The 12,630-nt window shown below is 48.2% G+C and overlaps 1 protein-coding gene across 5 annotated transcripts in view; it reads left to right on the top strand.

The window, feature by feature from the left end:
- The window catches only part of CHD5 (chromodomain helicase DNA binding protein 5), a 59,541-nt gene that overhangs the window by 33,303 nt on the left and 13,608 nt on the right, over nt 1–12,630 (top strand). For 3 of the 5 annotated variants that reach the window (XM_081201344.1, XM_081201342.1, XM_081201343.1), the window contains exons 25-35: nt 568–693; nt 1,555–1,727; nt 2,898–3,072; nt 4,906–4,998; nt 6,719–6,807; nt 7,116–7,249; nt 8,133–8,277; nt 9,371–9,530; nt 10,311–10,390; nt 10,768–10,897; nt 11,480–11,578. In XM_081201344.1, the coding sequence (XP_081057470.1) occupies nt 568–693; nt 1,555–1,727; nt 2,898–3,072; nt 4,906–4,998; nt 6,719–6,807; nt 7,116–7,249; nt 8,133–8,277; nt 9,371–9,530; nt 10,311–10,390; nt 10,768–10,897; nt 11,480–11,578 (1,404 nt within the window). The remainder of the gene's footprint in view (nt 1–567; nt 694–1,554; nt 1,728–2,897; nt 3,073–4,905; nt 4,999–6,718; nt 6,808–7,115; nt 7,250–8,132; nt 8,278–9,370; nt 9,531–10,310; nt 10,391–10,767; nt 10,898–11,479; nt 11,579–12,630) is intronic. The other 2 variants (XM_081201345.1, XM_081201346.1) reach the window with 2 other exon arrangements.

The following is a 12,630-nucleotide window of genomic DNA, read 5'->3' as shown; positions in this document are numbered from 1 at the left end:
TGCTCTGCAACTGAGTCACAGTCCCATTCCAACATAAGAAGCTGCCTTATGCCTAGCCAGACCATTGGTCCAGCTTGCTTAGTATTGTCTGCACTGACTTACAGCAGCTGCCTAGTGTTGCAGATGGGGGTCTTTTGCAGCCCTACGTGATGTCCAGGATTGAGCCTGGGGCCATCTGTGAATTACTCTATCTCTGTATTTGAAGGGCCAAGGTTCTAGACACCTCACTTACTTGAAGGATCAAGTTTCTAGACACATTATGCAGTTGAAGTTCCAGGTTCTAGATACCTCAACAGTCAATGGGCTCAGGTTCTAAACACCTCAACCAGTTGATGGAAAATGGTTCTAGACACCATGGTCAGTTGAATGATCCAGGTTTTAGATAGCTCAACCAGTCAAAGGGCTCTTGTTCTAGACACCTCAAACAGTTGAAGAACCAAGGTTCTAGACACCTCAGCCAGTTGAGCTTTATTTGGACTTAGTGGGCCCAAGTTGCTGTGAAAATAAGTGGAGTGTTTGTTTGCTTGGCACAAACCTGTAACACTCACATTTTTTCCTTGCTCCCAGGGATGATATCTCAGGCCCAGAAAATTGGCATACCTGAGGCCATGACACCTTTCATGGAGGCACCAGCCTCCAAAGGTGGGACAGTGACTCCTGGCGTGAAGAAAAAACATGGCCCTGCTCCTCCAGGTACGTGAAGGACAGAAGGCACAAAAGCCATCAATGCTCACATTCCTTTTTTGCTCTGGAGTTTGTACGTGAGAAGCTAAGACGAGGTGTCAAAGGGGGTCCTTCTTGTCCAGCCTCCTCTTCTCACCGTGGCCAGCCAGACACCCCAAAGGGAAGCCAACCAGCAGAACTTGAGTGCCTACAGCCTCTGAAAGTGGGGGGGGGGCAGAGCACAGCCCTTGAGACTAGTAGCTGTGGATCGCCTTATCCAACTTGAATTTATCTAACATTCTTTTGAAGCCTCCCAAGTTGGGGGCCACCACTTTTTCTTGTGGGAGTGAGTTCCGCAGTTTTAATTACGTGCTGTGTGAAGAAGCAGTTTCTTTGGCCTGTCCTGAACTTCTCAAAGTTCAGGATGGCCCCATTAAGTTCTGATGTCAAGTGAGGGATAGAAGAAGTTTTCCCCACCCACTTTCTCCTGCACGTGATCTAAAAAGCCCCAGGCATGGTAACCTTTTTCACACAACAGAGTTTGCACAATAGAGTTTGCCACAGTCCTCTGATCATGGGAACTCCTTCCTGCAGGAGGCACTAATGGCCACCAACCTAGATGGCTTTAAAAGAGGCTTGTACAAATTCATTGGACAACAGGAAGGTTGTTAATGGCTACCAGCTTCAATGGCTAAGCTCTTTCTCCATGGTCAGAAGCAGTAATGCTTCTGTTTGCCAGTCTCTGGAAGCCGCAGGAGGGGAGAGCACTGTTGCTTGTGGACTTCCTTCTGGGGCACCTGTTTGGCCACTGTGAGGACAGGATGCTGGACCAGATGGGTCATGGGCCTGAACCAGTAGGCTCTCCTCACACGCGTATGTTCTCCCTCCCAGGTGACAATAAAGACGTCGAGGACAGCAGCGTGATCCATTACGACGACGCGGCCATCTCAAAGCTCCTGGACCGCAACCAAGATGCCACTGACGACACGGAGCTGCAGAACATGAACGAGTATCTCAGCTCTTTTAAAGTGGCCCAGTATGTTGTGAGAGAAGAGGATGGTGTGGTAATGCGTTCAGAGTCATGGTTTACCTTCCTTTTCAATAAGTTTGCTTATTTCAGGGTGTTGCTTTTAAAAACACACACACACAAAGCAAAGTTGTGCATGGCACACTAAAATCTACATGCAGATACACACACACACCTTTCTAAAATGGTACAAATAAAACATATAAACAAATCTTACTGAAAACCTAAGGACAGTAATGCCCATCTGCCATTGGAATCTGTTCATCAGGACACCAAAGAACACTCCATCGGGCAGAGATTGGTGGTGGTTTGTGATTCCGCCATCTTGAAAATCCCAAGCCCAAGCCAAACCCATGTTTCTAGCCCTTAAGTATTTACTCATTTGTTTATTTCACTGTGTTCATGAATTGCTTCCTGTGAAATACCTCTGAGCGATTTAGCAGTAAAGTCACATCCGGACAGCAAAGGTTGCCTCATAACTTAAGTGTTGGAGCAGCTAGTTCATTTATTGTCCACCCTTCGCCATCAGGTCCTACTTACAGCATGAAAACACAATGTGAAAAACAATTAAGAACAACTTGCAGCCATGAAAAGAAGGTGGGTCCTAAAAACAAACGCCTCAAGTGTCAAAAGCCAGGGTAAAGAGGTGCAACTTCAGCATTGGCTGGAAGCTGTGCAATGAAGGTGCCAGACACACCTCTGTGGGGAGGCATTTCCACAGCTCAGGGGCCACCACGGAGGAGTCCCTCTTGTGGTCCACCCGCTCCTGAAGAGGAGCTACCAAGAGGGCCCCATCTGCTAATCACAGCACCAGTGAGGGCCTGTAGGAAAGGAGGTGGTCGTTCAGGATATTTGGTCTTGAGTTATTTAGGGCTTTAAACATCAATCTGAGCACCTTAAATTGGGCTGGGAAATGAACTGGCAACCAGTGTGGCTGTTTTAAAGCAGGTTATATGTGATCTAAATGGAACCCTGGCCAGTAGTAATCTGGCTGCTGCATTTTGGAGCACCTGAAGTTCCCAAGTAGTCTTCAAGGGCAGCCCCACGTAGAGTGCATTGCAGTAATCCAGTTTGGAAGCTTCTTTCTTTCTTTGACTGCAGCCCTGCCAACATGCCCCATGCGAGTGTCTCCTTTCGGGAATGGTTACCGCCATCCCTCAAAGCTGTGGTTTGAGAGTTGTCCCCTTTTCCCCTCTTCTGCTTGCAGGAGGAGGTTGAGCGCGAGATCATCAAGCAGGAGGAGAACGTGGACCCCGACTACTGGGAGAAGCTCCTGAGGCACCACTACGAACAGCAGCAGGAGGATCTGGCCCGTAACCTCGGGAAAGGGAAGAGAGTCCGGAAGCAGGTCAACTACAACGACGCCTCGCAGGAGGACCAAGGTGAGGCTGTTGTGGTCCAGGGGCGGCAGACCTGCAGACCTCTGGCTGCTGTTGGACTCCATCTCCCATCAGCCCATGGCCAGTGGCTAGAAATGGATGATGGCAATTGTAGTCCAGGAACTTCTCTCAAACATATGCACCCATCCTATCCAGTAACTTGAAAACTAGTTATTCCCGGACAGTCTTTCCTGGGGTGTCCCCACGTTACATTGTACGTGGGTGCAAGATACCTGTAAATGGGTTCGGCTACTCGTGAGAAAGAGCCTACACATGTTTAAACTTGACATGTGCAGCTGCCCCCTGAAGGAAGATGTATTTTGCTCACACAGTGACTCTCTGTGCATTCTCTCCACGGGGCTGTGATCCTGACCGGTTTTCTTCTGTGTGGTTTTGCTGTGATTCCTTCATGGCAAGGACTGGACTAGATATCTCTTTGGTTCCCTTCCAACTCTACGATTCTCTGATTCTAAGTGAGCATTCAGGGGAAAGGATGGGAGAAGCTTTCACCTGTCCTTTTGAAAGTTTCCTTGCTGCTCACATTTTTAATGTAAGGGTGACCAACCTGGTGCCCTCCAGATATTCTGACTACAACAACTCCCCTCAGCCGCAGTTGGCATGGCCAGTATCCAGGGAGGATGCAAGTTTTGAAGTCCAAAACATTTGGAGGTCACTGTGTTGACTACCCCAATTTAATAAGTGCCAGATATTTTTTAATGCTGCCAATCAACCCCAATGTTCTCTGTGCTGGGTACATTTTGAAAAGGGGGGGGGACTGCATAGGGTACAACTTAGATGTAAAATCAGAACTAAATTTAAAAGAGAATCAGAATAAAAGCAAAGTTGAAATCAGCAGACAATGATCTACAAAGAGGGGTGCCTAACCTGTGAGATCCCTCTAGCTGAAGCCCAATGGTGAATCCTAACACAGTACAATTGCATCTTGCACAAGGCTTACATTCTGGGATGTCATGTATACCCAAACTGGATCCTTGGAAAAGCCCCTGAGTAACCATCGACTTCCCAGGTGCACCAAAAACACATATTAAATGTTAAACGTACATATGGAACGTTTGCAACCATCAGTCAAGAGAATTAGCTGACCCCTATTTATGGGTGCATTTATTTATTTGCAAAAATGCTTTCATGTAATGAAAATCTTTAAAGATATTTCTGTGAAAACAATAAAACACGCAACAGTATTCAACAACTTTTCCTAAAAGCAAGTGTAAAAATCAAAGAAGAAAATGCAGCTGCAAGCCACAAATAAAGCTGGTGTGTGCAGAGAACAAATCAAATCAAGAACAAAAAGTCCAGGAAAGTAGAAATCCATGGGTAAACATGTATGTTTTTCGTCTGCCTAACAAATTACTTGAGAGGGGTGGGCATTCCCGAGGGTGTTTGCTGCCCCCTAGAATGGCCCACTGCCACATTATCACCAAGTGACAATCTGCTGATCATTGCAGTGAGCAGCAGGGTCTTCTTGGAAGTTCAGCTTGGACTGTGTTTGGGGAGGTGACCTGTTAGGTATCCCCCCCCCCCGCAAAAAATTGTTTAGGTACCTTTTAAATGTCAACAACCGAACTTGACCTTGGCGGGCTTAACCTTTGCCTCTTGTGTTGTTGTTGTTTAAATATCCGTTGCGAGGAGATGATTATTATGATGCTTCAAACGTTCACGAATGTGAGTTCGCACTTGCGGCCCAAAGTGGCAGAGTCCTCGCAGCCCCTTGAGGACTCTGCCACTTTAGCCTGCTTCTGCGCCCAGCCTCGAGCCTCCTAGCATCGGACCCCTTGCTTCTCCCTCTTGAGACCCCTCCCTCTCCTCTGCCGGCAGAGTGGCAGGACGAGCTATCCGACAATCAGTCTGAGTACTCCATCGGCTCTGAAGATGAGGACGAAGACTTTGAGGAGCGGCCCGAAGGTCAGAGTGAGTCAGACCTTTGTTACTTCGACGGCACCCAGTCCCTTTCCTCGTCTGTGCTGACATCAGCCAGGCATGTTCCAGCAACTGCTCTTGGGCCCTTAGAGGCTGATCCTGGCAGAAGTGGGAGCAAAGTGGATGGACAGCAGGCATTTGCCCAGGCATCCTCAGAGTCTGCTGTGGGTGTTGGAGCAAGGCAGAATGGGGTGCAAAGGAAAAGGGGGGTCCTAATTCCTTTGTGCAGTTACCCCTGGTTGATCCTGCAGACCTGGACCTCATCTTTAAAGTCCAGCCTGCAATCTTCCTTGTCATGTCTCTCCCCCTGCCCCCCAAATCTTTGCTCAGACCAGTGGCTCCCAAACTTTTCCTCCACCCCCTTTGTTGCATAAACCCATTCCCATTGCTCCCTATAAAAAGCATGATTCCGAACAGCAGTTTGCACGACCCAGCATGGAAGAGAAGAACATGGTAAAATTCAAAACAATCACAATTCATTGCACGTCTATTCAAAATCCAATTAAAAGTATTCAGTTGAATTCATTGGACAAGATTTATGCTTGTTGTTGTCTCTGGTAATTTCTCTCACTTACAGCATGGATGCTGGGTGGATGTTCTGTATTATTTCATTAATGCTATTGCTACAGAATTGCTGAACTTGATCTAGCGACACCATTCTGATAGTCACTTGCACCTCCAGCACCTCCCTGTCACCCCCTTGCCTCTTAGTGTCCCCCCCAGGGAATCCCCCCACCTGCAGGAGGTACCACCCACTTTGGGAACCACTGGTTTAGACCACCCCTCCCTAAGCTGATGGCCTCCAGATGTTTTGGACTACAACTTTCATCATCCCCAGCCATCACAGCCTTTTTGGACCACAGCTCCCATCAGGCTCAGCCAGCAAGGTCATTTCAGACTACAGCTCCCATCAGTTCCAGAAGGAGCAGCTGTTCTGCCTGGGGCTGATGGGATTTGTGGTCCAAAAGATCTGGAGGCACCAGCATTGGGGAAAGGCTGACCTGGTCCAACCCCGTGGAAAGGAGGAGAAAGGTCCTTCCATTTTGGCAGTTCTGTACAAGAAAGGCTTTGCTGACGTTGTTTCTCCTAGATCATTATTGAAGGATCTCTGCCTATCTTGCACACTTTCTCTTTTTAAAGTCCCTTTCTCTCCCATCTTCATAAAGAAAACACCATCCTAAAAAACAAAGAAAGTGAGCTTCATTCTTGGCTGCGTGGGAATTTCAACCCTGGCCTCTCCCAGATTTTAGTCCTCATTTAACCCCCACAACAACCCTGTGAGGTAGTTCAACCCAAGATCACCCGGCGAGCTTCATTGTGGCTCTCCCAGGTCCAATCCAACACCCTACCCAATAAAACATCACCGTAGCCTCTCAGCCCTCCCCGCTCACAGCTGAAGACGCTCTGAGAGTCAGCGAAAATAAGCCTAACCCGGAAGCCCTGCCCTATATTCCGGGCCGAGTCCTTGCAGCGATGCTTTCGGAATGCAGGGATGCTCTGGTGTGGTGTGTGCAGCATTCAAGTCTTCATTTTTGGTCCTCGGTGGATCCAAGTCCACGTCGCTTAGCTTAGCGTAGAACCATGAATTATTATATTTTTAAGCACCCTAGGATGTCTAGAGCACTGCCTCCCTCCACAGGGCATTTTCGAGGCTGCAGCTTCCTCCTAGGATCTCAGCTTATTGACACGGGATCTCTCTGACGCTCTCTAGGTGGCCGGCGGCAGTCCCGAAGGCAGCTGAAGAGTGACAGGGACAAGCCCCTCCCACCGTTATTGGCGAGAGTCGGTGGGAACATTGAGGTACGTCTTGGACAATGCTGTTCATGGCGATGGCCCGGTGGACAGAGTTGTTGGCTAGTGGATTGGAGTCTCTAGAGAGGTGATGGACCCTCCTTCATTGGAGATTTCCAAACTTTAGATGTCCATCTGCCAGGGATTCTGTAGCTGTGATTTCTGCATTTCGGGTGTGTGTGTGCTAGATGACCCCTGGGGTTCCTTTTCTGGTCCTACAATCCCATGCTGCTTTGCCTCTTTGTCCTAGGCATCTGAGAATGCCATCTTTCCCCATATCCTCCTTCTTCTCCACCCGTCCCTGCCTCTCCTTGCAGGTTTTGGGCTTCAACGCTCGCCAGCGGAAAGCGTTCTTGAACGCCATCATGCGCTGGGGGATGCCCCCTCAGGACGCCTTCAACTCCCACTGGCTGGTGCGGGACCTCCGGGGGAAAAGCGAGAAGGAGTTCAGGTACTCGGTGTCAGGGAATGGTCTGAAGACAAGGATTAGGGAGTGCATTCTATGGCAGACCAGCCTCTCTCCGATGGAGAGCTGGAGGGGGAAGAATCACAGAGAGAGAGAGAGAGGCAGAAGCTGAACAGCTTAGTGGGGAGTTACCCAGTTATGAGATAATGACGACAGAACCAGAAGGGAGTGGGCAGCTAGTTGAAACGTCACTTGAGAGCGTGGAGGATCTCTCCTCCCCTCGGTTTCAGAGGTCTGAATGTATCAGAGAGCAAAGGAGCCAGAGGGAGGACGGAGGAACTTCCCATTGGCGCCCAAAATGCTGCCGAAGTCAGAAGGAGGATTTAGAGTAGCCAACTGCCCTCCTTGCAGAGAGCTGTGTATTTGTGCCTGCAACATGACGCTGTAATAAAAGGACTACAAATCTATCAACTGCTCGTTAATTCTTATCTGTCAAGTTGCCAAGGGGAAGGGAGGACTCTCCATGCCTGGCACTGGGGGTGCCCTGTGACCCTTCTCTCTTCCTGCCCTCGGGACCTGTTTTGGAGTAGTCACCGGGAGCTGCGGCAGAGAATGGATGGACCTCCGTGGAGTGGATTTCCCAAGTGCTTTGCTTGATTTCAGCCTTTTCTAGACCAAAGCAGACTTGCGGAATCTGCTTTGTGCTTTTGCTAGGATTCTAGGATCCACCACCTGGAACTCTGGGTAGAAGACACGGGGTGTTGGTTTGATTACTGGATCTAAGCTGAGTCTTTCCACACAGAGATCTATCCCTGCTTAGCTCAAGCTGTCTAATTTAAGGGTTGGGACATTTGCATCTATTTTGACTTAAGACAATGGAAGCCATTTGCCCTGGCGTCTCCCTCCCTCCTGTTTGTTTCCTCCTCAGGGCCTATGTCTCCCTGTTCATGAGGCACTTGTGCGAACCTGGGGCAGACGGGGCGGAGACCTTCGCTGATGGAGTCCCCCGCGAGGGATTGTCCCGGCAGCATGTGCTGACTCGAATTGGCGTGATGTCGCTAGTAAGGAAGAAGGTAGGTCAACTCTTCCCTTGAATTATTTCCTGCTAGGCTTGCTCCTGAGAGCTCAGTGAGTTGATGGAAAAGTCATTGTAAGACTGTATATATGGCTTTAGTTGGGTCCGAGAGCCAATGTGGTGTAGTGGTTAAGAGCGATAGACTCGTAATCTGGTGAACCGGGTTTGCGTCTCTGCTCCTCCACATGCAGCTGATGGGTGACCTTGGGCTAGTCACACTTCTATGAAGTCTCTCAGCCCCACTCACCTCACAGAGAGTTTGTTGTGGGGGAGGAAGGGAAAGGAGAATGTTAGCCACTTTGAGACTTCTTCAGGTAGTGATAAAGCGGGATATCAAATCCAAGCTCTTCTTCTTCTTCCGAGTTGACTTCTACATGTTACCCAATGTTGCTTTCATAGCTGATGGGAATTGTGGCCCCCAAATGTCTGGAGGGCACCAGGTTGCAGAAAGTGAGATTAATTTAACTGATGTAGTACTGTAGGAATGGTTTTTACCTTCTGTTTAATCAGCAAGGTGCTTCACTCTTTCCTGTTTTAGGGTTTTTTTGGGGGGGGGGAGTTAGTGTGAAATGACCTTTATTTTTGTGTTTGAGTTCTGAGTCATCATTGCTCTGATGATGACATCATTAACCTGAATATCATTGTTTGCATGATGACGCCATTAACCTGAATATCATTGCCTGTACGATGACATCATTAACCTGAATATCATTGCCTGTATGATGACATCATTAATCTGAAAATCATTGCCTGTATGATGACATCATCAACCCAAATTAGGGTTGCCATATGTCTGGGATATGTCAACAACTTTGCCAAAAAAAAAAAAAAAGTTCAACAACTTCTATGTGCAGATTTTCACGTTTTGAAATATGACAACCCTAACATAATATCATTGTCTGGGTGATGACGTCATTAACCTGAATATCAGTTCATTTTATTCACAACCTTTCGTTTCTGAATCTGCTTCTTGTACTCTGTAAGAAATGGTGTTCTTTAAACTTTAAGAAATAAATGGATTGTGTGTGGGGGGTCTAATCCCATGTTCCTTGCACCTTCCCTCCCCCCACCCTGCCCATTCCTTGATCCAGGTTCAAGAGTTCGAACCTGTCAACGGGAAATACAGCACTCCTGACCTCATCCCGGAAGGCCTGGAGAGCAAAAAGGGAGGGGAGGTTCTCTCTTCGGACCCAAACACGCCTGTCCCAGCCAGCCCAGCTCATGGGCAGGTGGGGCCCACGTTGCAACCAGGTATGGCTGAAACATCCCCACCTGGAACCATGGAAAGCCACTGCCAACCCATGTGTAGAAAAGGCTGGGCTAGACTCAACATCAGGCAGCTGCTGGATTGATATACAGTGGTACCTAGGGTTACAGACTCCGCTAACCCAGAAATAGTACCTCGGGTTAAGAACTTTGCTGCAGGATGAGAACAGAAATCGTGCTCCGGCAGTGCAGCAGCAGCAGGAGGCCCCATTAGCTAAAGTGGTGCTTCTGGTTAAGAACAGTTTCAGGTTAAGAATGGACCTCCGGAACGAATTAAGTACTTAACCCGAGGTACCACTGTAATGCAAATTGGGGGGTGGGGAAACTTTGATCCTCCAGATGCTACGGGACTACAATTAGGGTTGTAAAAACCAGTACAACCCGAATGTTGTTGAACTTTTCTTTCAGGGTTTTTTTTTTAGACAAACCTCAAAGTTGTTGAGTGATTTTTCAATTGACTTGCCTAAGATCCAGGATGTCAATTTCACCTTTGGAATCCTGGTAATGTCCAGGAAAATCCAGGCATATGGCAGCCCTGCTACAATGCCTATCACCCTTGGCCACTGGCCGTGCTTGCAGGGGCTGATGGGAGATGAAGTCCAGCACAACCTGGAGGGCCACTCCTGATACAACGATGGCTAATAGCTGTAGAAACAGAACCGCCAGCCTTAATAATTTCCATGCAAAAGCCCAGAAAGCGGATTTGTGTGCAGGATTCTGCCAAGCTGCTGGCGTTTCATTTGCGGGCCTCATCTCTTGTTTCAGACAAAGCGGACCCACAGCCAGGGATCCCCCAGGAAAAAGATCCATTGGAGCAGAGGGCAAAAAAGCCACGGGAGAGCCAGGTAAGAGCACATCCCTTGAGCTAGGAGGGGCATCCTTGGGGCACAGATAGGGACTTAAGTGTTGCAAGTGGGACATTGAGATCTTGCAGATGGGTTGTTGGCAGCAGGTTGGTTAAAATAATAATAATATTGAATTTCACCCAGAAAGGGGTAACCTAGAGTAAACCGGGAAAATATATGGGTTGGCATCAAGAAAATACTACTACTTATAAGAAAGAAGAAAAAAGAAGGGTAGAAAGAGCAGTGGGGCTGATCCACTAGGGCGAATAGGGCACTGACCCAGAGACCACAGTCTACCTTCCAACAGCCCCCATCAGGATCAGACAAATTCATAATGGAAAGAGCTTGGGGTGATGGAAACTCTGCTTTATGTTCAGGTGCCGGTGAACAGAGAGAAAACGGAGAAGGACGAGAAGGAGGAAGTTGTGGTGGGACAAGCAAAACCAGTCGAAGAGAGCATCGAAGAGGAAGAGAGGGTGGAGCCTGTCCCCGAGCAGCCAGCAAAAGGTGTGGGGCTGATGAGATGCCGTGGGGAGGTGACAGTGCAAGAGCAATGGGTTTTGGGGGTTGACCGGTACCTCAGAATGACCCATCAAACTGGACCCTGCTCTAGTTCGCTTGATGTCATTTTGCACCTGGTGTAGTGAGCCAGTGTGAGGAACGTGGGTTCAAAGCAAATCTTTATTGTCAATGACCAGCACTAAGAAAGAAAGCACGTAGAATTATCTAAGTGTGCATAATAGGGTGCAATAAAAAGTAGTGTAAATAAAGCTGCCTCACATCATAGTGTGCACATCCATAGGATGAGGGGCTATATTATATGACCACACAGCACATAGCTAACCTATGGAACTCACTTCCACTGGAGGCAGTGATGGCCAACAACTTGCATGGTTTTAAAAGCAGAAGATGAGGCTATTATTATATTTGGAACGAGGCCCCAAAGAGGGCCATATTATCCCCACTGCCCCAGGTGCCAATTTCTGATGCAAAGCTGCCTGATGGAAAGCTGTGTTCATCTCCTTGTTGGCTGATGTGAGGCTTTGCTTCCTTCCCTTCCTCCCTGCCTACCCCCCCCACCCTGCCCAGCTCCTGCAGATGAGGCCTCCCAGGAGAATGAAAAGCCAGCCGCAAAGTCGGAATCAAATGCCAGCCCCTGTAAAGGAAGCAGTAAAGAATCCAAGTCAGGTAAGAAGCCCCCTCTTCAGTTTTTACCTAGCTCAGCATGCATAGTCATAAGCAAATGTAACTTTTCCAAACAGATCCTGCTTGGGTTCCTCCCCACCAGCTACTTGAGGGCCAACAACTTGCTCAATTTCCTCCAAAATCAATAATAATAATAATAATAATAATAATAATAATAATAATAATAATAATAATAATAATAATAATAATATATTTATACCCCGCCCATCTGGCTGGGCTTCCCCAGCCACTCTTGGTGGCTTCCAACAAAATATTAAAATACAGTAATTCATCAAACATTATAAGCTTCCCTAAGCAGGGCTGCCTTCAGATGTCTTCTAAAAGTCTGGTAGTTGTTGTTCTCTTTAACATCTGGTGGGAGGGCGTTCCAGAGGGCAGGCGCCACTACCGAGAAGGCCCTCTGCCTGGTTCCCTGTAACTTGGCTTCTCACAGTGAGGGAACAGCCAGAAGGCCCTCGGCACTGGAACTCAGTGTCCGGGTAGAATGATGGGGGTGAGACGCGCCTTCAGATATACTGGACCGAGAAATCCTTGATTTCTCAGGATCAATTTGCTTTCTGTCCTGCGCAAGTGTTCTGAAGGGTTTCTTAAATATCCCACCATTACAACTGCAATGTGGGCAGGCAGAGGTCTCAGCGGCACTTGGGGCCCCTAGATGAGGTTTGCCAGGATAAAAGGGCATCTTCTTCCAGCTGGGCACGGCTTGAATGCCAAGCTCACTCTGGAGCATAGGAGCCAACTTCTAGGGGCCGTGGTGGCTTCAGTCCCCACTATAAAATATTTTAGGGAGACGGGTTCCCACAAAGTTGTTGGGCCTACCCATTCAAATGTTGTGTGTGCCCTGTGTCATGTGATCGATTATGCAATGCAGGACTCACAATGTTTTATTCAACTTGGCACCCCTGCTCTGGAAAACCTGCTCCATCACACACTTGAAGGCTGCCAGCTTGGATGGCTTTTGAAGAGGGCTGGTCAAATTCATTGGGGAGAATAAGGCAATCAATGGGAACCAGCCATCATGGCAATGCTCTGCC

Source organism: Podarcis bocagei, assembly GCF_964188305.1.
Source record: "Podarcis bocagei genome assembly, chromosome: 7".
Taxonomy (NCBI): Eukaryota; Metazoa; Chordata; class Lepidosauria; order Squamata; family Lacertidae; genus Podarcis; species Podarcis bocagei.
This window is presented reverse-complemented; position numbering and strand designations above follow the sequence as displayed.